Source organism: Gambusia affinis, linkage group LG09 (genome assembly GCF_019740435.1).
Source record: "Gambusia affinis linkage group LG09, SWU_Gaff_1.0, whole genome shotgun sequence".
In the NCBI taxonomy this organism is placed as follows: Eukaryota; Metazoa; Chordata; class Actinopteri; order Cyprinodontiformes; family Poeciliidae; genus Gambusia; species Gambusia affinis.
Window position 1 is genome coordinate 17164186 of NC_057876.1, and position 26999 is coordinate 17191184.

The window sequence follows — 26999 nt, forward strand, 5'->3', positions numbered from 1 at the left end:
AATATGCACTCTGAATTTACCTGAACAAAACAAATTCACTGCCAAAGAATTGGAGTTTTAAACATGCATCACACTCAAAAAGCAAAAAGAAAAGTTGCATATAGAAAAGCGGAGGTTTCCCCCAGTACATCTTCCCAACCCCCCTCTATAAAACCGAGTGGGATGGGATTCTCTGTGGGTCATAAAACTCCTAAACAGGGGGTTCAGAAATAATCTCCAGAAATTAAAATGAATGTAAAATTTATTGCTAATTGCATATTTTTCTGTTAATTGTTACAAGACAGAAAATGACATTAGTTGCAAATGCCTAAAACTGTTTCAGTGGTTTTTGTGATTGTCATTATCCCAATGCTTAATTAGCATATTAACTCACTTCAACCAGTAAAAGTTGAGGTTATCAGTTTTTGTGGTTATAATTTCTGTGCTGCAAGCTGGAAAACTTGAAACTGTTGCATTTGTGCACAAATGAGATGAATCTGCTGTTTGATGTTGTCATAAATGTACACAAAAGAGAGAGAAAATTCACAAACAATATTATAGATCCCAAAAATACACTCCTTCTCGTTAAATAGATGAATTATAGCCTTTGAAATGTTGTCAAAACTGAGGGTGACATGCTTCCTTTTTTAGTTTATTGTCTGAAACAACATAATAATCTTATTCATTATCGTTTTTGGAACAAAATTGTGTTTTATCCATCATCAATAATATTTATTATGACCACTCATTGCATTACTGTATTAACAATTAATAAAAAAAAATGTGTGTATTTTGCTGCCAGATTCTAAAATAATCACAAAATAATTTAAATATAGCACATACAAAACACATTTTGAAACATGAGTGGGCAAACGACTGACCTCTAGGTGGCAGCAAAGTGATTATAATATGGTCTTTGGTGTGTAATGAATATGCATCAAAAGGTACAAGTGGTGCGAACTAGCTGGACTTTATTGGCATATTTGAATATATCTAATGTAATCTGCTAATCTGTGAATTCTGTGCAGAAATATAGCAAATATCTGGTGCAAAACAATAAAAAAATTGTTTGCATGTGGATCAGAGGTACAAAACATTTGAAAATTCCTGTTTTGTCAAATTTCTGTACAGACGTTACATTAAGAAGGCTGTTAAACATAGAACTACCTTTTGTAAGTGTTGGCAAGTAAACAATAATTAAAACCAACAAGAATATTAAATTTTTTGCTCAGTTGGGAGCTACTGTTGTAGATGACCAGGCTTATATTTGTCCTATTGGCTCTAACCAGGTTTTACAAGAAAGGTTGTCCTTGAATCAAATCTCAGGATTTATATTAAACAGATTGTGCAAATCCTCCTGCTAGATATTCTTCTTTATGTTAATGCATTGTTTATTTTTCTTTAGCACTCCTCAGATTTTAATCTTTTAATCCTTTCCCACCCACTTTCCATCTCCGCAGGATCTATCCAGTGAGCAGAGTTCAGCTCAGAAACTGACTGCCGAAGTCGACGACCTCAGGCAGAAGTTGCAGAGATCCGGGGCTGAGCTCAAGGCGACGACAGATTCTCTAAAGCGGACTCAGGAGAAAGCCGAGTCGCTCTCACAGCAGCTCAAGACGAGCGAATCTCCTCCCGTTTCAAATTCAGAACTGTCTCACAAAAACGAGACGCCACACCTAGATCAAAGCCCTGAAGCTGGCAGGGATCTCGCCCCGTACATGACCCGGCGGCACACCACAGGAGAGTCAGAGCGGCTGCTGAGTGAGAGGGTGCTGGAGCTGGAGAAAGAGGTGTGTAAGCCTGTAAGCGATGTGTGTGTCTGTGTTTATGTGAGGGTTTGGGCCGTATTCTGCTAAAATTGTTGCTGTAGGGACACTCTGCGACTATCAGCTCGCACAAGGCCACTTCCCCGAGCGTGGCGGTTTATTTCCAGAACTTGGGTTTTATCTCTGCTCATCAGTTTTAAAATGTCACCTCGGCTACTGTTAATCTTCCTTATCTCCTCTGCTGCTCCCCGGATGCAGCTCATGCTGTTCCTCTCTGCCTCAAAAACACACATTAACCCCAACATCAAGCTGTTAGAGTGGAGCTGCATCATCTCCAAGGTCAAGAATTTCATCCAGTGCATTTCTCAGCCAGCGCTGCATTATTGCTGGTAAACTTTTAAGAGATTAAGGACAGCTGAACGAAGACGCTGCCAGCTCTGGGCTTTAATTCCTGGTTCAATCAGAAATATTTTGGTGCTGCTTTGATTCTTATGTAGAAACTCTCAACAAGATGTGTGCACTTAAAATCAATAATACAATAAAATAGAAATATTACTAATAATTTTAAGTAGTGAAAGTGCTTAAAAGTGTAGAAACTGTATGACTTTCTTAAAATCATCACAAGATTGTGCCACCCAGTTACACAGATGTTTATGTAGATACAGCTCCAGTTTGAGATTATTCCATCTATGAAATAATTAAAAATTTGATTTAAATGTGTAAAATTTAATTAAAGAGTGTGCACCAGTTCTGTACATCATTAAAAGGCCAACATTAATAATGCATTTATGCCAACGATGAAACGATGTGAACTTCTAATCTTGATGGTAAATTATTCCTCAAAAGCAGTTTGAAACGTTTTTACCCAGCTGCAGCAACAGCTTGAGGTGGTAATCAAGCTCTCCAACTTTTGTTTTTTGGTAGAAAACTTAACAGCTAATATGTGTAAGCCAAACTGCATTAATAGTGAAAAACTTAAAACCAAAAACGCCTCTTTACTCTTCACCACCAGCACATTTGCATCCAGAAGTCTCATTTTATGTTGATAATACTCTGATCTGATGTTCTGCAGCAAACGCAGAAAAGTTGACAAATACTCTTAATTTAATAAACTTGCAGGAAGACAGTTTTACCCACAGTGCAGACAGATTAGTTTAGTCAGGTCAGTTTTTATTGGGTACGATCTCGGAAAGGATCCTCTGCAGGATGGAGGTGCTTATTAAAGCAGCAAATCTATTAGCTGTTGTTCTGTGGATTCGTCATCTGATATAGAAATAGCCCAATTTTCCAATACTGAAATTTAATGGCTGCAGTCAGAAGAGTGAATTGTGCTGCAGGAAAGCAAAATTTAAAGGTGCCCATTTACGAAGGAAGAAATTCCCGCTGTATGATTGAGTCAGCAGTGTTAAACATGAGGAGAATGTGGTTTAAAAAAAGAGCTGTCACACACTAAACCTGAGCTGCACGCGCTCAAATCCATGCTCCAACGCTGTTTCCTTACCCGTGTGTGCAAAAATACCGTCAGGCTGCGTGGTGGGAACAGAAATGAGCCGTGATGTGCTGCTGCAGATCAATTTTGGAGCAAGACACTTTTTTTTTTTAATGCTGTCAGCATTTTTCCCTCAGATTATGTCTGACAATGCCTAATCAACATATTTAGGTGTGGGTTACACAGTGTCAAGTGTCAGTAATAAGTATGCATATTTACAGGGAGAAAAAAAGTTTAGAAATTTACTTTATGACAGATTTTGGATGAATTTCAGTGTGTATTGATTGACATAAAGGTCAGATAGCCCTCAACGTCTGACCTGCAGGGGAGTAATTTAAAAGGTCAGCTGCTGATTCTACTCAAATCCAAATCGCATGGATATTTCCAGAGGTATTTGATACCACGGTGTTGCTGCAGACCTTGTTAAAATGGACTCTTTTTCATCCTCCCTCAGAGAGCCGTGGCGGCGGCGAGGCAAGAGGCTCTGCAGATGCGTCTGTCTCAGTCCCAGGAGGCCTGTGAGCACCTCAAGGAGCAGCTGGAGGCTCTGCGCCGCCACTCCCTCAGCCTGCAGGACTCCTGCACCAGCCTGCAGACGCTCAACACTCAGCTACAGGTGACCACACACACAAGCAGCAGGACGACGATGGAGTGAGCTCGTTACCCCCAGGGTCGCTTCCTTAACCTTTTTGATCAAAACACATCGGCTATTTTCAAAGAACTAGTTCAACATTGAAGTTTTTAGAGTCACCGTCATGCAGATAATTATGTGGAAAGAGTGATGCTTGCTGCACCATTTTACGCCTGATCTATAAAATATTAAATGCTTAGCAGAAATAGCATAATGTCAATTATTTAGGAACCCACAAAGTTAGACATAATCTGTTTTTAGTGACCCCATTTTTTTAATTAAAATTGTCCTTATGAGTGCACTTTGGCGTTAGAGCAAATGTTACAGTGCAAACATTTAATAAACTACATTCTCTGCACCTCCACCGCCATGCATAAAGGACTCAGAATCCTTTATTTTGCTCTCAACATTACAATTTTCAATGTACTTTGTTAGGGATTTCATGTAATAAATCTGACCTTAGCACAATTTCAAATTAGCTGCTGGATTCTCTTCCTGCTTGTTCACTGATGTTCCTTAAGAACCATCTGAAATCTTCACAGAACAGCTGCGTTTACAGACAGAATTCAATTTGAACTCTGTTTAGGAAATAGGCGGCTTCTGAAGGCAATTGGTTGTTCTTGACTTTATTTAGGAGTATCAAAGTAAAGGATGGCAAACCAGAGTTTCTGATGTTTCATGAAAACTGATTCATTTTTATCATTTCATTCCACATCACAAATGTGCACTACTCTGTGTTAGTCTGTCAGATAAAACCAGAAAAAAACATGCAAAAGTCTTCAGTCTCATTTTTATATACTTTCTTCCAAAAAGCCAAACCTCTTTGTCATGATTTAAATTCACCTTGTGTGGCAATTATTTGAGCTTTCAAAGATTTCTTTTTTGCTGATATTTGGGATTTTTAGAGGAGTCACTTAAGTAGTCTTTTCCCTTTTACATGTTCTGTCCTCAATTTGCTCACATTCCTCATTCTTTGCTTGGATTGATGGATGGCTTTGTTTGATGAAATTATATAAATAAAAAAATACAACAATAAATAAAGAACAGTAAAAGTCTTAAGAAGACGCAAATACTGAATATATTCATCATTTAAGATGCACAACTCTAGAAGCTAGGTGTGAGTCTGTCTGTCTGCCATATGCACACTCAGGTGGAGCAGGCCTCCCTAAACTCCCAGCATGCAACAGTGCTGGCACGCTGCAGCGAGAGCGAGGCCCGGCGCGCAGCGCTGGAGGCCGAGTCGAAGGTGTGGGCGCGGGAGCGAGAGGAGTCGGTGTCCAGGATGGAGGCTCTGAGGCGGGACCATGAGCGGATGACGGCGCTGCAGCAGCAGCAGGAAGTGGAGCTGGAGGAGCTGCTGGAGAAATACTCCCAGCTCAGGGCCAGCTACCGCAGCCTGGAGGGTCAGCACAGGGAGCTGGAGGGGAGGTGTGTAAAACTTCTCCCAAAACAACTTCAGAAAGCCAGGATGCTTCAGCCAACAGTCTGAAGTCAACATGCCTGTTGGTTTCAGTGATGTTTGTGTTTTCAAGGTACAAGGAGCACCTGGATCGTAAAACCCAGCTGGAGGAGGAGGAGAGAGAGATAAAGCTGGAGAGGCAGAAGATGGAGGCAGAAGCCCAGAGGACGCTGGAGAGAGAGCGCGAGCTGGAGAGGCTGAGAGACGACAACGAGAGGTAACTGATCCAGACAGCTTCCTCAGAGTCACTTTCATGAGATCTGATCAGCCTTTCATGGCAGTCTTGTTCATTTGAATGCAGGGAGCTGCGGCGGTAATGCCTCTATACGAGGCACAGCGAGCAACACAGGAATCGATTTGAATGCAAATGTACTAAATAATGCACTGAACGCATTTTTTTTTTCCCTGATTGCAAACGTTTGGGTTTGAGAACAAAAAAATAAGGCTTCACTCCATAAAACATAAGAAACAAAATTCAAGCCCTTCAAGGGAGTGTAAAGTTTGTTTTGAGGACTTTTCAAAGAACTTTATTATAATGTCTGAATTTATGCAACCCTGTTAGATATTTTTTAAAATTAGTTTGTGTGCAATAAATCAGGCTTACAGAGATCTACAGTTCAAAATAAGTGGTTCTGATTGTAATTTCTCTTGAGGCTGATGGTTCTATAATATTAATGATCATCATAAGAAGCTTGTGTACTATAATTAATTAATCAGCCATCATCACGCTGATGCAGCTGATTGCTTACTGATGGAACTAATGACAGCCTGCAGAGACGGAGTCTGAACACGTCAGACTGTAATACCCTATTCTATAGGAAATGTGCACGAATGCATAAACAACCAGGTGTAAAATGATTAATTCCCCCTGAAAATGCACCTCAAGGTGCTTATTCAGTGGTTTGAATAACATTATCATGCAGTTTCAAACTGAGAAGCACCAAAAAAATCTCATGCTTGTAAATGTACACTATACAAAGTTAACATTACGGTCACTAATGTTAGCAGAAAGAACCAAAAGTGTATCTGTGTTCATGTTTACCATGAGTCATTACTGTTTCTCTTCCTTTGATGAAGAAATGACCACAAAAGGGTGTGATGTTTGAGTAATACTGCGTCTCTGTCAAGGTCATAAAAAACATTCATATTCTAGGCTCTGAAACACCTACAAGAATAAAAAGTTGTTTGTCTGGAGCTCTGCTCCGTCAAGGACGTTTTCAAGGGCCGGGAGAAAACATTTCTAGCAGATGGAAGGTCAAATCTGACCTGACCTCATGCGCTAAAGTCATAAAGCCAAAAAAAAGGGAGTAATCTGTAGAAATGATGTTTGGCCAGGCTGGACACAAATCATTTCTCAGGTTAAGGAAGCATGTGGCGACCGTAGGAAGAAACTTGTAGTAGAACGAATAAAACAGATTAAACTGAGAGGAGGTTTAACCCGTAGATTAAAAAAGCACTAAAACACTAAAGGAGATCTATTCTGCAAAATTCACTTTTTGTACATTTTTATTTTTTCATTCGCGTCTCTACTAAAACAAACAGAAAAAAATTGCCACCAAGCTGTTTTCTACTAATAAGTTCATGTATTTTGATGTCTGGAAAATGAATTGAAGAAAAAAATCAGTGGGCACTGGCCTGTTACCTAGCAACCCAACCCCGTTACCTAGCAACCCAATCAGAGCTGGTCAGTTGTTTTTTTTCCGCTGTGCAATGTTTACTGGAAAAGACGAGAGTTTAGTTGTTGACTTTAGACCTGTCACAATAACAGGTTTTACTGGACGATAAATTGTACCTGAAGTTACTGTGATAAACAGTAATATTGTTGTTTTGAGGCCATTTTTAAGCAATATAATGGAAATGGCAAAATAATAATGCAAAAAGATCAGTAAACTTTAAATTTAACACTGGAACTGGAAGACACTTTAAACATCCAAAGTAAATAAACAAAACAACAATTAACATAAATTTTGACATATTTGTAAACAAAATAGCCCTTCAAAAAAAGGGCTAGTGAGACCAAAACTGTAGACTTTTATCATCCAGTTTTTGGTAGAAAGAGGGGAAAAAAGAGATAAATTATAAATTATGCCAATGGAAATAATTGAGTTTGTTTTAATTTACCATGCGATTAATTGATTTATTGATTATTGTGACAGGCCTAGTTGCCTTAACATTCAGAAACAACTACAAGAGATCTTTCACCATCAACAATAACTCTGAACAATATAAATTAATGACCTACAACAACATTTAATTTCTCTTTGGGATCAATTTGAATTTTAAATCAGCTAAATTTGCGATATAAACCTGGATTGTTGCAGTTCCTCGTTGACCTATTTTTTTTATCTCACTAATGGATCATTATTTTGTGCAGATGCGTATTTATGCCACGTTGTCTTTTAAAGGTCTTGTTTAAGTTCAGTCAGGTCAGAGGTTTCCTCTGACGACTCCTAAAGGTGGAGTTAATAATAACACAGCAGCTATAGAAGACTAGATAAATGTAATTATTATAATTCAGATTCAAATGGCTGTATTAACAGTTCTTTAACCTTTAACTTTCTGAACATGAATGGAACATTGAACATAAACTGTTATGAATATAACAGTTTATAAACTGTTTATAAACAGCGCTTCCTCTCGCATAGCCGAGCCACATTTGGCTTAAGGGAGGAGGCAGTTGAGACCCTAAGTAGAGCTTGAAGATGCTCGTCAGTAAGTCTGGACCTGTACTTGGACTTATTGAAGTTCAAGGTAGAGAAGAGCTTTTCGCACAAGTATGTGCTCCCAAAAAGACACATGGTCCGCTTGAACATTTGGGAAAGCTCAGGGAAGCTGGGTGGCAATTCTCTCAAAAATTGCCCAAGCTTGTCTGCTTTTCCACTCACCTCCCTGAACTTGGCTTTGAGTTCAGAGAGGCACTGCGGGTCAATGAGCTCCATTTGAAGCACTGTGATTGGTAAGTTAGTTCAGCTCCGCACACAACACTGAAAAGTGCCAATCATATCAAACTCGCGGGCAGTGTTGGTATAGTTACTTTGAAAAAGTAACTTTAATCGAACTACTGATTACTCCTTGAAAAAGTAACTTAGTTAGATTACTGACTACTTGATTTGGAAAGTAACTAAGTTACACTAAAAGTAACTTTTTAGTTACTTTCAGCAGGTGCTAACAACAACGCTCCGCCTCCTGTGAAAATCACATTGAGCTTTGCCAATACTTTTTTGTAAGCTATTTTATAATGGTAACATCAACAATGTGTCTCCACTGATAAGGTTGAACTGAAGAGGAGATTGTAGAAAAATAAAAAACGTGAGTAGTTTGTGTGGTCCACTGTTGTCTGGAAAACTCTAAGAAGGATTTTAAAGCCCCCCATCCCTCCCCAGCCTCCAGGTTCTGTGTTCTGCCCTGCATTTGGTGTCACTGCGCAGAGCTCCTCCTGCAGCTCACAGCTCAGATGGCTGCACAGATTTGTGACACTTATCTTAGTATTAATAATTAGAATTAAGTTGCCATTATAATTATTGGAAACTACGGACACGTTCATTCGTGGCTGTTTTCACGTTTATTGCGCTGTTTAAATTAGTCTCGATATTTGTAGTTTTCTGGAGCGCAACGCGAAGCTCGACGTCATTCAGAGGTAATATATTAACTTGACAAAGACTCAGCGGGACGGATCATCTGAGAAATTATGAACAGGAGAGACTGACTAAAACTACCTTAATGACGGACAAATTCTGGGATTTATTATGAGTCTCTGCTTATTTCCAAACCCAAATGAGCAACTTCACGTTCAAAAACGAGCCCAAAAAGGCGCAACCCGCCGCTCATTAAATCGGCAAGCAACTTTAAAAAATGAAGCCCAAAGCCGCTTATAATAATCGGACTTGTCAGCAGAATCTCAAAATAGTTCCAGTTTTTCCACCAACAAAATGCGCATCTCCCTCCATTGTTTACATTTCTGTCGCATAGAGACGTCGGTCACTCGACAAGACGAGTAGAGGAAATACGATTCAATAACAAAAGAAGATAGTAACGCAGTAACGCAAAAATGATTTTGATAAGTAACTGTAGTCTGACTACTGGATTTGAAATAGCAACGCGTTATATTACTGGTTACTGAAAAAAGTGGTCCGACGTCAGTAACACGTTACAAATTAACGCGTTACTGACATCACTGCTCGCGGGCCACACTAACATTAAACTTTCATATTAAGGTGGGGGCCACAAACTATCGTCCCGAGGGCCGCAGTTGGCCCGCGGGCCGCGAGTCTGAGACCCCTGACCTACAACAACATTTAATTTCTCTTCGGGATCAATTTGAATTTTAAATCAGCTAAATTTGCGATATAAACCTGGATTGTTGCAGTTCCTCGTTGACCTATTTTTTTATCTCACTAATGGATCATTATTTTGTGCAGATGCGTATTTATGCCACGTTGTCTTTTAAAGGTCTTGTTTAAGTTCAGTCAGGTCAGAGGTTTCCTCTGACGACTCCTAAAGGTGGAGTGGATGAACGTGCTCGGGTTCAGCGTTGAAAGTAAAGGGCCCAAGTTTCAGTATTTTGCAAGCAGTCAAGAAAAAATATACCTTTGAAAGCTTTAGAGCCAGACAAAACATTTTAAATTATTAAAGATTACCCTTCACAGCACTGCTATACCAAATCACATCTGCCGTGGCTGAACCCTGATAACAAAGACGATCATACCGTCTGTCTGTAACAGCAGTATTAGCTCTGCAGTTCGCTCTCAAAGCTCTGATAATCCAGTTACGTTGTTATTTCTAATATGTGCAAATTTAACTTTGATTATCATTGAAAAGAGAAAGAGACGAGAGTCATTTTTCTTCAACCAGAGTTCTTAGAGATTATAAATATCATAAAGAATAATTTCCTGGTAATAACTTAAATGTCTGAGGTTTCTTTATTCATTATTGAAAAGGTGTATGATTATAAGATGACAGTTGCCAAGCATATTATCAAAATAGAGGAAGCAATGCGACAGAAAACTGCTAATTGGGTTTCCTCCTCTGCACAAAATTCAATATTTCAGGTGATTGCAGAAACCAATTTACGCAATTTTAAATTTGCTTTGAATCATTGTCCTGTTCAAAATTCTAATTAAACCCAAGTTTCGGCTTCTTCACAGACAGCCTGACATTTCCTCCTAGGATTTTCTGATACCTGATTGAATCCATCCAACCTTGCACACTTTGCAGGTTTCCAGCAGCAGATTAATGAAAGCAGCTCCACACCATCACTGAATCATCTGGAACAAAAAGTATCTTGTTTACTTCTAATCCCCACAAGAAGAAACGTTGTAATAAGAAACAAGCAAAGAGAATCAAGTCTGTTCCACTGAAAAGTTGTGATTAATAAGAACGATCTTTGAAGATTTTCTCCAGGATTCTGCCAGGCTTAGCTGCTTTCTAGCTCTGCCAGTAGCCAGAGTGTTGTATAATGATGATAATTTCTGAGCTTCTGTTAGAGAGCGCTCGGCAAACTGTGACTCAGAGCCCTTCACAGGACACAACAGTGACGGTGCATGTTGGCGTTGCAGGCTGCAGGCCCAGCAGAAGGACTGGTTGGCCTCGCAGGCGGAGTTGCTGGCTCAGGGCTCCGTGCTAAAGGCGGAGCTGAGCGCCTCCCAGCTGGAGAAGACTCGACTGGAGGGGGAGCTCAGCGCCCTGAGGGAAACCAATCAGAGTCTGGACCTCAGCAGCGCTCGGCTCACCAGTCAGTACCAGGTAACAGGACACGTTAAACCCAGCCGCCTCCTGCAGAGAAACGCAGGAGTTTTGTACTTCACCAGTGGGTTTAACAGGATTTTCTATTTCATAGACACACAGATGTATTATACACTTATAGCACAAACAAATTCATCTAAAAGAAGTATGGGCAATTTGGAGGGGTGTAATAGGAGTTCCTAGCAGGTTTTAGTGAGCATTTCCTATAGATGTGACAGGGAGGAACAGCAGTAATATCATCAGTGGGGAGCAGTGGCTGTCTAATCTCACATCCGTGATATAAAAGCCATTTTCAGCTTGACTTACCAGCCAAGAATGATGAATCTGTCCAAACAGAGACTGAATACCAAGACGTTCTGAAGGAGCACAGGCATATTTTACCATCCAAACCACTAAAATACAAACAAGTGCAGCGTTTTAAACACGTCTGAGTGATGAGGCAGATGGAAATTGACTTTCTACAAAAGGTTTTAGAAGTCAGCGAGCAGATGTTGTATTCTGCTGCTTGATCCAGCTGCTCATGAAACCATTTCTGAACCACCTGGCACCATTTTAGTATGACTAAAAGGCTTTTGGGGTAAAAAAAAAAAAAGAGATATTACATAGGTGACTATCACAGAGGGTTGTTTTTGGAATAAATTATGAGCTGAGTTGCACTCCCACCATTTTTATATTTAGGATTGGAGGACTCTTGTGCTGAGAATTTTGTTGTTCTATGTTTTTTTTTACTGTATTAGTGACAGATTTACACAGACAGGCAAAACCTAAGCTCAACTTTTTCATCTGACTGTTGCAGAGACTCTTACCTGAAGTCATTTTTACCTTTTTCAAAGAACTTTGTCTCAAAACACTCAGACAGCCCAGACCTTGTGCAGCTGTCCTTCCTGGTTGCAGGCAGACTGAGGATCTTCTCTCATCTGTTTCCAGATGCTGGCAGCCTTGCTGCTGCAACCATAAGCTTAAAATTCAAGCTGAACTAAAAAAAAACCTTCAAATAAAACAACAACACATCGAGTAGCTCTGCCAGAAAAACAAGAAAAGAAAATGGATTTGTAGTTCTAAACCTTGGAGTTTTTTCACTCACCTTTTCTCTCCAGTCTTCCTCCTCTCATCTACAACATCCAATGAACTGTTCATGCCAAAGATGTGCTAATTAAGTGGTGATGACTTTTCTGACAGCCAATAATTACTTTCTCTTGCAGAGGAGTTCGCAACATTGTCAACAAGCGAACTACCATCAACAATAACAATGTATTTCTCAGCATTTCATGCATTCAAACACAGCAGCACTTAAAGCAACAGAGGGGGTAAAATACTGTCTGTGCCCTATTTAATGGGACACACACTGACAGGAGTGGGAATAAACAAGTCAATATTGCAGACATATTGGATATTGCTGTTGATAACGACCCTCCAACTTCCCAAGTCAGCATCTTGACTTTTAGTAATATTCGAGTCCCCTTAAAAATAATATTATGACTTCCATGTTGTGATGCGTCTATTTATATTGTTTGGACAAAACTGGGATTTAAATACAGTAAACAATTTGCTGATAATTATTTTTGCCCTAAATGTTAAAAACTGTGACTACTGTGAAGGACGATATACTTAGGTAGAATATATTTGATAATAATTTGTAAAATGTTACAACTGAGCAATAAAAAGTTTAGTGAACCTTCCTATTTATTGGAAAACAGTTGGCGTCACATTTTTTGTGGATGCTGTGCGAACTTCAGTGACACCATACATGATAAATATTTCTGTTTTTCTGGACTTTTAACTTCCTAAATTCTGCTTTTAACAATTAATGTCACTGTCGCTCTTTTTGTGTTGCTCAAAAGACAAAAATGTAGATTTCCCACATAGTGGAAAATGATCAAATATTAGATTTCAAACCAGGAAATGAAAAGAAACATAACAAAATGTAATGGTTGTGTAAGTGTTACAGACTCCATTTTGAATTGGATTCAGAACAGAAAAAAATGCCAAATAGACACTTTTCTCTTCTTAGTTGTATTAAAGCAAAATGTTAAATTTGTGACAAAATCCACATTCTGGCCTAATGTGATGCCTTTTGCATCAAAACTTCTAAAATTATGCAAAAATAAAATAAAAAACACAAACGATGACCTAGAAGCCTGAATATAAATTAGAATCTGGTACAAATATATTATAACCTATACAAGAGTCAAATTAGCTCAGGTTAGTCAGGGGTTGGAAAGTAGCTGGGCTAATTTTGCCCAAAAGCAACAACAATTATCAATAGATAATTCAAAAAAGTCTAATCTACTTCATTGACAGCATCGAAGTGTTAATAATATCTTTTAGGATAGAGAGTTGTAGATTTTATTGCCCTTCTCAGAACCAGGCTAGCTCTTTTTAAGCTAAGCTAACATTCTCCAGCTTCATCTTTACATAAAATTCTTCAACCATTTGATGACAGTCTTTGAGTATCTCATGCTGCCAAGCTGTTGCTTTAAATAGCTGATCAGCAATGCAAAGCACAAATAAATAATGGCTTTCCTTCTTGCATCTTTTCTCCCAAATTACATCATTGTGTGCTTTACGTAATGAGAATGATTTCCCCTCAGATTATCTAATTGTGTTGAAGTTATTTCCTCTTCTCCACACCAAGTTATTCTAGGTGCATATGGTAGTTTAGATTCTCATTATGCAGTAAGTCAGAGAAAAACACATGTCTCAAAGTTCACATTGCTGCAGTAATTAATCCTTTGCTGCAGCATTTCTCTCTGATGGGGCGACATTTGACAGGACATAATAATTGGAAACAGATTTGCAAAGATTAAAGTAGATGAGATTATCTTTTTATGTTTACCTTCATCCTGCCAAAATGAGGTTTTTGACCTTTAAAAGTGGGTTTGAAAATTAGGAAATCAATAGCGGTCATCTGTTTGTAGAGTTTTGTTTTCTTTTAGCTTTTTTTTTTTTTATTACACCGTTGAAATAAAGTCTCTACAAAGCAACATCTAAGTAAATTGTTCTTTACAAAAGTCATTTTGGAACATTTTTACATAGAAGTTGCCTTCTCTCTTGCTTTTCAGAAGTTTGAAGTTAGATTCTGAGATATTTATCACAAATCTTTTAATTATTGGCAAGGTTTCTCCAAAGATTGAAGTCTTTTGAGAAGTTGGCCATACGCTCCTTTTTCATCCTTCCATCCACTTTGTGAAATCATTCATCTAACAATGCTGCCTCCATCATCCATCCATATCTTGTCAATGTGAAGAAATGGCTTAATTTTAATCCCAATTCCATTATTAAATCACAGTTATTCTACTACAGTATGTCTTCTAGCTCTCAGGAAAGCCCAAACTGCGACTAAGTTTCTAATTAAGTCAGATTTTTATTTTTTGTCTTTGAGTTGAAATGACAATTTATGGCTGAAGATTTCAAAAATAAGAACCAATCTTTTCTTATATATAATTTATAAGTAGGTAGTTTTTTTTTAATGTCAAATTTGCAGTGAAATTAAATCTATAACATATTAATTCAAAAATCCAGTTCTTGTCATCTAATTGATACGTTTTATGAAAATACATTTAGAGTTGGCATTGAGGTTACTTAATGACCTCACTGAGTTGTTTATGTTTGTGCAGCTGCTGACGCAGCTGAAGGGGAACATGGAGGAGGAGAACCGACACTTAGCCGAACAAAACCAGAGTCTGCTGAAGGAGAACCGGGCCTTACTGGAGCAGAGCCTGGAGCGCCGCGACCAGCACTACTCCCAGCAACAGGAGTACCAGTAAGTTCACACCAACCTGAGGCGCTTTTAAATTTGTTTTGCAGGACTATTAAAAAAAGAGGTGGATTAAAAAAGAAAGGAAATCTGGTTTCAATCATTCAGACAAAGGATTTAAATCCTGTTTTTGGAGAGAAAAAAACCCAAGGGCTACCTTTAAATAACTGGAAGTGAATGAAAAGCCTCTTAGCCGTCTGTGAATAGGAACCGTCAGATTTCATATCAAGCATGCAAAAGGTTTGAGACTGTGAACAACGATTTCACAGTCCAGCAGCACTCAGCGGTCGACCTTTTGACTGACTCCCAGATTAATTCAGGGTTTATAGTGTGCATGCAAAGCTGGTTTCACACTTACAATCTAATTAACCTAATTTTTCTGAATTCTACCTTTTTGAACCTCAATTTTCTGCTTTTATTCTTGAAAGAATCCATTATCCCTGCTAAGAAATGTTCTGTAAAAATATAAAATCCCAGATAAAAATGCTATTAAAGCTTCGCTGCTTCATTAATGCTTGTTAAACATTTGCATCTACTGGTGCAAGGCCTATTGGATTGGGTATTTTTAACACACTTACAGGTTTGTTTTCAAGCTTGAATCAATTTATTTATAGCACATTAGGCTATCAGCTGAAAGCAAGTAAGAAAAGCAGATTTCTTAAAATATAAAATCAGGTTTAGATGGTTTTAGTGGAGGAAAGCCGGTCTACAGATGCAGGTGGAAGCAGATTTAGCTGAGCGAGGAGCTGGCAGATGCAGCAGTCAGGTGACCGGGACCAATTAGGAAGTCTGTGATCATCCAGCTGATGGAGAACGGCATGCCGGGGACGTCTGAAAGAAACATAAGAGCCCGCGGGAAATAAAAAGTGACTTGTTGCCGAGTTGTATTTAGCTTCTGAAATATTTTCTCAACTAGTCAGCTGGGGACTGAAACAGCTAAAAGGAAGATCGATATTGGATTTAATTAGGTGGCAACACACATGATGTTTAATGAGTGTTTAAGATGTTATGTGCGGCAGAAACAAGGAACGGTTTATTACTGAGTGCGTCGCTTGAAAGCTCCGTTTAAACAGACGAAATGCCTCCTCTGGAGCTTACGCTGGTGACAGATACTGATATTAAGCATTTGATGTCAGGACAGGAAGCAACCAGTGGAGGAAGAGATGATTAGACACAAAGGATTGTAATTCACTCCTTTGGGACTCCAACTTTTCACATTACAGACACAAACAGCATGTATTGTCTTGAGGTTTTATGTGAGGGATCAAAAAATACGTGACCTGCATTTCCCCAAAACGAAACCCAGTACGGACAGATTCACAGGTGTAATGTAGTAAAGTGTGGTTCTACAAAGTGCGGCCTGTTGGGGCTGAATAAAAGGTCATGCCATAATTTCAAGATTTTTATTTAATAAAAAAAAAGTTGAACCATGTATCCTCTTTCTTCCACGTTAATTATAAGATACTTTATGTTGCTTTATCACTTGAAATACCAATAAAATAAGTTTTTGGTTGTAATGTAACAAATATGAAAAGTTCTAGCTTTTCAATGCGCTACATCTTTAAAGAAAAATCCATGTTTCTGTTGCTCATTAAAGCTTCAGCTGAGATCTTTTCTGATCAGTTTTCTTCTCCACCTGAATTGTTTGATTTGGTTTTCACCAGAAAGTGCTCTGAGGATCGGCAGAGGGGTTTGTTTAAACCCAGGTCTTTGTTCTGTTTGAACAGCTCTCCATCCTAAACTGAGCAAACTGCTGGACGGCTCATTAAGATGAATAATCTTATTCAAACTAATACCTGAATGGAAATTTGGAAGACAATGAGTCGTGGAACAGCGGCTAACTATTTGCTGCACACAGAGGCATTAGAAGTTAGTCATACTTTCCTTTCTTATGTTTGCACTTGTCTCACAGTAAGAAGGCTTTAAATTTTTAATGTTAGCTGTTCAGGTCCGTCTGTGGGGAGTTTGTCTTTCCTCCTCGTGCCGTCATGGCTTTCCTCCTGTAGGCAAAAACATTCATGTTTGAATGTTTGTGGTTCCAAATTGACCTTGGAAATGAGTGGGAGCGTGCATGATTTATAGCCTCGTACGTCTCTGTGAAGGACTAACGACCTTTGCAGGTTGCACCTCGCCTCTCGCCCGGTGACAGCTGGAATTGGCTGCAGCCCCCATCTCCTCTCCTCTCCTCTGCTGCTGCTGCTGCAGCCCTGGACATGTAGCAGGATGGCAAAACCATCAAACGTGTCACCTGTGAAAAGAAAAAAACTGTTTCACCTTGAAAGGATTAGATTTCCAACAAGATATTTTAACACTCGGCTTGGTGTTTGTCGTCTTTTGTTTCTGGGCAAAACCAGAAACAAAAATATTATGTGCAACTAGAAAATAGCCACACCACATAGATCTTTAATTGCTGATATGTGCATAAACTACCTTCATTAATTCTGAATGGACACATGATTACAGGAGCGTGTGCACATTTAGGTATCCAAATGAATTATGATGATAATACATCACATTAAAGGCAGAAAATTTTTCTAAAATTATATATTTTTTAAAATCATTCTGGCTTTTTAACATTTTGCTGCTGCTGTACATATATTTCCAATACAGTGGATCAATAAAGACATCTTTGCTTTAAAGTAAGTTTACTTTAGCTCAATTTACTTAATCTTAATTTAGTTTGCCATAGGTTATATTATCTTAGTGTTGTATATTTTAGATGATCTTATCATTCATGCTTTAGATTAGCTCAGTTTACTTCAGATTGTCTTTGTTTAGCTTGGTTTATAGCCTAGCTTATTTTGGTTTACCTTAGTTCACCAAAGATTATTGTAAATTGATATTATTTCGATATATTTTAGATCACTTTAATTTCCCTTAATTTTTCTTAGTTTACTTGAGTGCATGTTATTTTAGTTTATAATAGTTTTGTTTATTTTATCTATTTCTTGTTTTAGTTTATCTAAGCAAATCTTATTGGATCATTTTATTTTTGATTACCTTTAGTTTTCCCTAGTTTAGGTTCATTTAGGTAACAATATTTTGTCTTAGTTCAGATTATTTTGTTCTTGGTGCTGCTTTAAGGTAGCATTGCTGAGTTCATTTTAGTTTATCTCATCTTAGTGTTAGGATAGTATATGTTATTTGGTATTATTTTAACCTATCTTCAATTACTTTATTCTTGCTTATTTGTTTATCTTTTCTTAGATTAAATTAGTTTACCTTAACTTTAATCTATCTGAGCTGTAGTTAGTTATCATGCCTTACCTAAGAGCCATGCTTTTTGTTTTGTTTTTGTTTTTTTTACAACCAAAGGGAAGAACATCAAACTGTGCTGCTGCTGCTGCTTCTGCTGCTGTCCAGGATTTTCTTGGCAAAACAGATTTATAATCTTACTGGTATTTTCCTGGTGAAACATTGGAAAACATTTTATAATTTGTTGCAAATTCAATATAAAGGACATTTTTGTCAGGACAAAAATTTCATAGTTTTTTTTGTTTTTTTTTGTTTTGTACCATTACATAAAAAAACCCATAATTATAGTCGTGCCTCTAGTGACGTATTTATAAATGTTCTACCAAATAAAGTAGTAAATCACAGATAGGCTTACTGTTACATAATTATGCTATAAATTATTCTACTGCAGCATTGTCAGTTTCACTGCATGTTTTTCTTTGATCAAAACGTTTCTCCATGTAAGTTAATGACAATCTGTTTAGCAGCTGTTAACTCGGTTCGGTCTGAACCCAGTAGGTGTGGGAAGAACAAGACTTCTATCTTTTATCTGGCTTCAAAGCTGCCACTGTGTTAGGATGGACAAAATATCCAGAGTTGGAAGCACGAAGCAGCTGTTCACGTCAAAAAATACTGCTTCTGTTACTTTTAGGAGGGTTAAATTATTCCTAAAGCAGCAGCCTGATTTTTAATCTCCTCTCATGTAAAACCGCAGTTCATTTAATCTTCTGTGAAAGTTGTGAAAAGATTCCAGCTCAAACATCACAATGCACTCAGCTTTTTTTTTTTTTTTATGAAAAAATAAAGCCACAGTGGAATAAAACAGCATATAAAAACTCAGCTTAATAAAAGTGATGTAAACTGATAATGTCTGCATGAAAGACATCAGCTATTCCCACCTTCCTGTCTAATGATTCATGCGTTTCCCTTCAGGGAGAAGCTGAGTGAGCTCCGTCGGGAGAAGCAGAAGTTGGTGGAGAAGATTATGGATCAGTACCGAGTCCTGGAGCCCAGCATGCAACCTCCAGCCAGCAAGGCCAAGTACAGCCAGAGTTACCCTCACACTACACCATTCTGCAAAAATACTGCCGTATGCTCAGAAATACTTCCCTCATCTATTTTCCTTTTAACTTTCACACACCAAGTGGTAATTGGAGGATTTTCTTTTAGATCAAAACTCAGTGGTGCAAAAACTGTAAGCAGGGAACAGAATAAATTAATGTTTCACTAAATGTTTCTAAACGTCCAGGAACATTACAGATTTGAACAGTAACAATAATGTGTTTTATTTATTATCTAACATTAACTAAATATATTTTAATAATTTAGAAATATAGTTACTTTTATGTAATTGTAATATGTGAAACTTTTTAATTTTTTAAAAACCCCATGGTTTATAATACAGTATGAAAAATGTTATTGTAATAAACATTTGCCAACATTGTCAATACATGAAATAATGTATTGTAAAAGAATTATTTATTTGATCAAAACCATATCGTTTACCGTCTAGAGACACAAGTTATCACAAACATAACTCAGTACTTATTAAATACCATTTTTTGTAATTACTGGAACATTTGTTCTGCTTAGATTAAGTAGAGTAGAAAAAAAAGTGAACTAAAAAACATCAGTAAGTAAATCTTTTAAATTATTTTACTAAACTAGAAGTTTCCATTTCTCTATAAAGTTGAACTGACAGATCAGAAGAAGAAACTAAATATTCATCTCTGATGCTGCAGACGTTTTGTGTTAGCTTTAAATAAATATAAATCAGTAAACTAAATTGTTACAATGGATATCTTATTCATGCAGGAGAAGAAATTTGTTCCCCAAATGAGAATTTTTCATTTCCTTCACAACAAGCATTAATTTTACACCAAAATCCGAGAACTTTTGTCTCTGATATGAATTATTTTCCCCAGGTTTTATCAAAAATAATAATAAAAATATTTGGTTATCACAAGATAAACAAATGTTCTGCAGCAGCCATTCAACCAAACTGCTGGTAAAAGAGTGACTCTTCTATTTCCAATGAGGTATTTATTGTTTAGTTTTGAGTGGTACTTAAATGCACCATTTCATGTGTAATAACTTAAATTGTAGATATTGATTAATTAGTGCAAAGTGAAAGGGAACAAGTTAAGCTAATCTGTTTTTGGTTACACTGTTTAAAATTTTCCCACTGAGCCCAAAAAAAAGGTTTATTGTTAGTTTTATTCACATTTATTTAAAAAAATTTATTTAATTATGGAAAAATATGTTTCATATTTTAATAACAAATATCTCAGCTGATGCTATCCTGCAGGAAAGTATCTCAGTCAAACAAAAACCAGATCAGATGTAGTTTCTATGGCGAGAAAAAACCTGAGAGAAATATTAAAACATTAAAATTAAAACAACTAAAATGACAGCAAGTGATGCAAATTGGAGAAAGAGAAAGTGGTCAGTTTGACAATATCGTCGTAACTACAAGATCTCTGAGCTTCCCTAAAAACCTGGAGTTAGAACCAAAAACGGTAAAAAATATCTTCAGGCTGAAGATGTTTCATATTCAAGATTTTAAAACAGGAATCATTCTGTTGAATTAATCAATATTTAAGGTTAACTGCATTTTTAAATGGGCCAAAATAACACAATTCACATGGGAGAGACTTCAACATGTATCAACAGAAGTTCAGATTCTTTGAACTCTTCAGAGTCAGAAAAACATGAATATCTTGATGATTCAGGACACCGTGTGCCTGGGATACGAGGTTAATGTGGCAACATTCAAACAGTGAAGCAAGGACGTTTTAAAGGGCCTTGGAGCAGAGCAGTGGTCAAATATGTGGTCATGCATGTATTTATCACAGCGTTTCTTAACTCTGCTCTCCACATGTTAACGCCTCAGTGAGTCAACATGTTGAATTAGATGGTTTTTAAAGGTAAAATTACAATAAATCAGGTTTGTTGAAGCAGATATGGATCTAGAATTAACATATTCAAAGATTACAGAAATCTATATTTATCTGTAATGCCTTTTCTGTCTTTACTCAAATTATATTTAAACAAATTATTCATCCTCATCCTGTTCTGTCGGAATTGCTGTCAGATCTAAACAAGAGTTTCTTTCTGCTTTTTAAGAATTAAAAAAAAAAGCTATCAGACTGCAGAGCTAAAACATTTTATGATCAAGATGGTTTTCTGTCATTTTTTATATGTTTGATCGTTTTTAATATTTTAAAACTGAACTCTGCGTGACATTAGACAAAATCCATTAATTTCTGTCCTTTCCTCGCTCGTAAGAAGCACATAATTGCAAAATTGGCATCAATTCGCAGGCCAAATAACTCTGCTGAAGTCGTGGATAATTGTCAGCCATCTGTAACTTTTAGTCATCTTAGCCACTAATTCTGTCTAAATCCTTTTAAGAAGCACTTGAACATTATTTCTCTGAGTTAAAAGACAAGAACTCGCCACCCTGCTGCTTTCTGCTCTGTCTAACTTCGGTTTCCAGAGTGAGTGTGATGGCAAACATGACAGGAAGAAAAACTGGCAAAAGAGCAGGAGCCAAATCCTCTTTGATAGGTTTAAGAGCTTTGAAGAAATAAACAGCAAATATACTCATACTTTGGGGGGGAACTTTTTCATAATTATCTTAATTATTTTGGATCATTTTTCTAGTTAAGTCTGAACGTTTGAACATCTTACAATTTTACTATCACAAAGATAATTGTTATCAAAGTGATTCTTAATTGTGACAGAAGAAAAATTGATTTAGACTTTGTTATTCTAATAATGAAATTGAAGTGTATTCAATCCAAATTACTTTGGTACCCTAACATAAAGTCAAAAGCAGCTAATTATTACTCAAGAGGTGCCTGGTTACTCTGGAGGAGCTGCAGTGAGAAAATCCAATTATTAGCCACAAATCTGCCTTAATGTGGCAAGAATAAAGCCGTAGGAAGTCCTGTTTAATAACAGGCCATGCAGGTGAAACAGAAAACACGAGGAAGGAGGTGCTCTGATCAGATAAAACTGAAATAAAAGTTTCTCTTACATGTGAAAGACTACATCAACCTGAATACATCATCCCCATGGTGAAACACAGTGGTGGCTGCATCATGATATGAAGACATTAAAAAGGAAACCTCTTAGAGGCTGCAGAAGATTTGTTGATGGAAACATACAGCCAGAGATACAAAAGAGTATTTTAGCTTATTTATGTGTAAGACTGGTCCAGTCAAAGTCCAGAACTAAATACAATTAAGAATCAGTATTAGGATATTAAGGTAAGTTTATTTATATAGCACAATTTCAGCAGCAAGGTAGCTCAAAGTGATTTACATGAACTTGGAGGACATGCAAATGAAACAGCAAAACCAAAAGACAAAAAGATAAAAGTTTAAAACTACATATTGGCTCCCATGTTTAATAAAAGTAAGAATAAGTAGACCATAATTTAAACTAATAGGGGTTTTTTTTTCTGGATTCTTCTTCTGATAAAACTAGATGTATGTTAGATTAACATAACACACTTTTTATTAAATGAAGCCTGAGGACTGAAAGCTTTTATTGCAGCAAAATGTATTTGTGAAACTTTCTGACTCAGTCGGACTGAAGACAAAGTAATCTCACGCTTTTCAGATTTTAATTTCAAAGAAATCAATTATTTTCCCCTCCACTTGACAGATGTGTACTTACTATTTCATGCTGTCATACTTTTTAAAAAGGCATAAAAAAACACATTCAGGTTTGTAGGTGAAGCTACAAAACGTGAAAGCATTGAATACTTTTGCTTTCATGATCATTTTTGGTGAAATTCATCCCGCTTGTTGCGTAATCAGACGGAAGCAGCAACAGGCGAACACTAATGATGCTGAACGTCCACCGAGGCTCTTCTCTTCTCTTTCTAACACTTGGCATCCGACCAGTTTGAGGGAAACCAGCTCGCGTACATAATGTGAGTCGCCGTGCACCGAGATGCTTGACCCTCTTTGTGAAAGGTCCCCGTCTCCTGTGTCCTCACAGAAAGTCTAACTGGATCGCAGACAGGATGAAGAAACTAATCAAGCCTCGGGGAGGAGGAGGAAGGGAGGGACGCGCCCTCTTCACCGCCGCAGGCAGCATAGAAAACCTGGCCGACAGCAGCGAGTTTACACCAGACCCACACACACCGAAGCCTGGTGAGATCTCACACACACACACACTGATCAGCACACAACCGGCCTTCTTCAGACTAACTAACACAGAAACATCAGCTGACTGGTTTTCACAGCGATACGGCATGAAGGGAGGGAGCAGGCGCGCATACAAATCATCTCATGACTACTGAGTGTGGTCTGCACTGATAACGCTCTCATCTCCTCAGATCTCTCCTTGTAAAGAGCCTCGACTCACTGAAGCTGGGCTATTTTCCTGCTAACTGCACATTGAAAGGAGTTGATATGAGGCTTTATCCCCTTTTGATGCCTTCACTGACATGATAATCTGACTGCAGGTGTCGTCAAAGCAGTTGCGTCAAATTTCACCTGGATTGTTAACGCTTGAGTTTGGTTTTCAACCAAATAATTGTGTTCTCAAAGTGTTTAATTGTCTCAGCACCAAAGACTGTAGCTGCTCTCACCGGGGGGTTCTGGGTTTTTAATCATCTTTAAGTCAAAGATGCAGCAAGAAAATAATTAATTAGTGGATATTTCCAACAAATGTCCCTCCTTCTTGTTTTGTTTCACTTCAAGAGAAAATTCAACGTGACAAACTAAAGTACCTGCTTAACATCCCTCACAGTCAAACATCAGATTTTCCCATCCAAGCATCCTTTCTTCAGCTCATTACTCATCTGATTTGCATTATGTTTTCTTTTAATGAATTCTCTTTTTTTAAAATAACCGTCTTTAAACAGGGCCGTGCGTTTTCAGCAAGGTGTCATGAGCATTGAAACTGCTATTTTAAAACTTGTGCTGTGAAAGATGAAAAGAAAGTAAACCCTGTACCATGTGAGAACTGAATGTATTGAAAATATCTCTCACTCAGCATGTAAGCCGAGGGGGGGAAAAAAAAGCTGCTGCTGTTTCACTTTTTGAGTTTATTGTCTTAAATGTTGCTATTTCAGCAGTGCTAGAGCGGGTAACGTTGAGAGGAAAACTGCAGCAATCCAATCCACTAAACGGGTTTGCCACTAAAAAGTTCCTGTAATCAGAAGTTTTTATCCCAGTGATTAAGATTAGAGCTGAAAGCAGCGAAGGGCAGAACCTCACTGCACCGTCCACTGAAAGCTGTGTAAATTTAATGATTCAGTTCAGATTTGCACCTGATTTTGCATCAAGTAGAAACATCAGATACCATGTTGAACTTGTGTTTTTTTATTTATTCCATTTCATTGATGTACTATGACTTCCTGGGATTGTAAACTTGAAAGTTATATGCGCCAAGTGATTCTTATTAATGGGTGCTTTCACACCAGTCCTGTTCAGCCTCTACTTTGTCTAGAAAACTCTGACACAAACCAAAAAAAAAACAACCTTACGTCTCAGTTTGATTAAAGTGAACTCTGGTGCAGTTTGAATGCATATGTGAATACCAAATGGGCCGTAGAACGCTCCAAAAGCAGGAAGTGAACAAAAGCGTAAGGCATTCTGGGTAAATATAACCAAAACAAACATGCAAGTTTAGCACTAACAGGAAAAATGGCTTGTGATCTTTTACCAAAATGAAAAAGAAATCCTGCAATCACTAAAATTTGATGCGACTCCATTTCTTTTCGCATGCTATGAAGAAGGAAGTTGCGTGTTGTGTCTTCAGAGATTTTTTGTCATTACGTTTCAGTTCTTGGTGCTTCGCCGTCACGGGCAAGGAGGAGAACAGTTTTTCAAAGGGTTTGGATCATTTGACTTAACACATTGTGAAAGAAAACTGGAGCAGCTGAAAATGTTTAAGATGCTCAATTCTGGTTCCCAATCAAACCGAGTTTATCACCTGCTTAAGTCAGGAAGTCAGATGTGGTAGATCTGTCTGTTTCTTCTTTCTTTGACAGATGGCATTTGCTCCTTAGTGAAACTATTACACTAAGCAATAGTGTAATAGTTTCACTAATAGTTGAAATAATAGTTGTAATAGTTTAACACTATTAATAGTGTAATAGTTTAACACTATTAATAGTGTTAAACTATTACACTATTGATAGTGTAATACTAGGGTTAATCATCTTTTTTATTTTTTTTATTAAAAAAAATAAAAGTATAGTGAGTTGTTTAGTGTATTGATCAGAGCAGATCATTAGGCATTGCAACCTTAGACAATAGAAAATGTTGATACTGACAAAAACTTAAGTTCATTATTTTGGGTTTCCAACAAAACCCAAATTACTAAACTAGAGCTGGTCTTAGAGCAGGTTCAGTGAATAAACCTGAAGCCATCGTTGGTGAAAAACGTACAGGAAAACCTCCCTGATGTTGGAGTTTCAGCTGGAAAAGTTGTGGCTCTTTTCCACTTCCACCCACTAGGTTCTACATGATGACAAAGGATTTTACTAGTAAAAGAATAGAATAGTTTTTATTGATCCCCGAGGGAAAAATACTTATTTGTTGAGAAGTTACTCCAGTCCAAAGCGATCAATAATTTAGCAGAAAGAATCAGTTTTTTAATGAAAATGTTGCCTATTTTGTAGATAGATGGTCTTTGATCAATTACAGACCCTCCGGTTAACTAGATTAAAAGTTTTAATCGAGCCCCACCACCATCCTTCATACCGTTTCAGACCTCCGCAGTGCTCCAGTCTCTCCGTCACCCTTGAGGAAAACCTCCTCCAACCCGGAGCCGGACATCTCAGTTCCTGGGACTCCCACCGTCGCTCGCTCTGGACCCCGGAGAAAGCTGGGCTCCCGCCATGGCTGGGGGATCGGTTTGTCCCGAGCGGGCTCCGGGGTCTCCCAATCGTTTAGTCCCGGCGACAACAAGACCCAGCCCCGCCTGCGGCTTCGATCCAGTCAGAATAACACCAACGTCCTATGGGAGGGGGCGGGGAGAGAGAGAGAGACGCCTCAGGATGCTGCTTCCCTGACCAGCCAGGAGAGTATTGATGAGGAAGGAGCTAAAGGTCAGAAAGATGTGCATTAATTGTTGGTGTAAATGAAAATATTCATAAATTAAACACGCTTTGTGATCTTGTCTTATTTTCAGACAATCATCACTCCAGCGACGACACATCAGCACAGGAGAAACCAACAGATGCATCTGCTGTGAACTGATGATACATTTTATATTGGGTCCAAACTGTCAATGCACACGAGATTTTCTCAAATATGATCTTTATAGAGTTTTTAAATACAAAATAAATAAATTCTTTAAATGTTGCTGACTTGGAAATAAATCATGTCTGTAAATTTCTTAGTTAAACGTCACAGTGTCCCACACCTTGACTCATTAGAGCCCAGCCTCCATGCAGATCCAGATGTTTGTACTTGGACATCTGGATCATGAAAATTTAACAGCTCTTTCCTTTACATCCATGCTTCAGATTTCCACCAAAACTCTCCCTGCAAACAGGAAAGAAGCAGCACAGCTTAGCTGTTTAAAGCTGCGGCAAAATGTTTTACAGCAGATAAAATTTCTGCTGTAAAAGATTACAAAAGATTTTTGTTTAACTTATGTAAAAATAGTTAAATAAAACTTTGTCTAAGTTGCTGTGTTTCGGTTTGGGCATATGACTTTCTTTACACACAAGTCATCCAACTTTCATACCTAATTTAATTTGATGAAACATTTCTGTGAAAAAAGTAGCTTTTTTTGTCACATTTAAATGTTTAAGATTCTCAAACAAATCTGGATAGAATTTACTTGCTTTATGCCAATGATTGACTGTTTCTGATCTCTGTGGAGGAATTTTGGCCCACTGCTCTTTGCAGAATTAATTCATAAAGGATGAATCTTTTTAAGGTCACATCACAGCGTCTCTATCAAAT

General features: G+C 37.7%; 1 protein-coding gene across 1 annotated transcript in view; it reads left to right on the forward strand.

Annotated features, from left to right (window-relative positions):
• ccdc88b (coiled-coil domain containing 88B) overlaps positions 1-26403 on the forward strand; it is a 58680-nt gene extending 32277 nt beyond the window's left edge. Inside the window, exons 19-28 of the mRNA XM_044126983.1 lie at positions 1440-1769; positions 3689-3850; positions 5016-5293; positions 5398-5541; positions 10880-11066; positions 14684-14829; positions 18991-19098; positions 23071-23225; positions 25796-26134; positions 26218-26403. Of these exons, the coding sequence (XP_043982918.1) occupies positions 1440-1769; positions 3689-3850; positions 5016-5293; positions 5398-5541; positions 10880-11066; positions 14684-14829; positions 18991-19098; positions 23071-23225; positions 25796-26134; positions 26218-26285 (1917 nt within the window). The 3' untranslated portion in view covers positions 26286-26403. The remainder of the gene's footprint in view (positions 1-1439; positions 1770-3688; positions 3851-5015; positions 5294-5397; positions 5542-10879; positions 11067-14683; positions 14830-18990; positions 19099-23070; positions 23226-25795; positions 26135-26217) is intronic.
• The last annotated feature ends 596 nt before the right edge of the window (positions 26404-26999 follow it).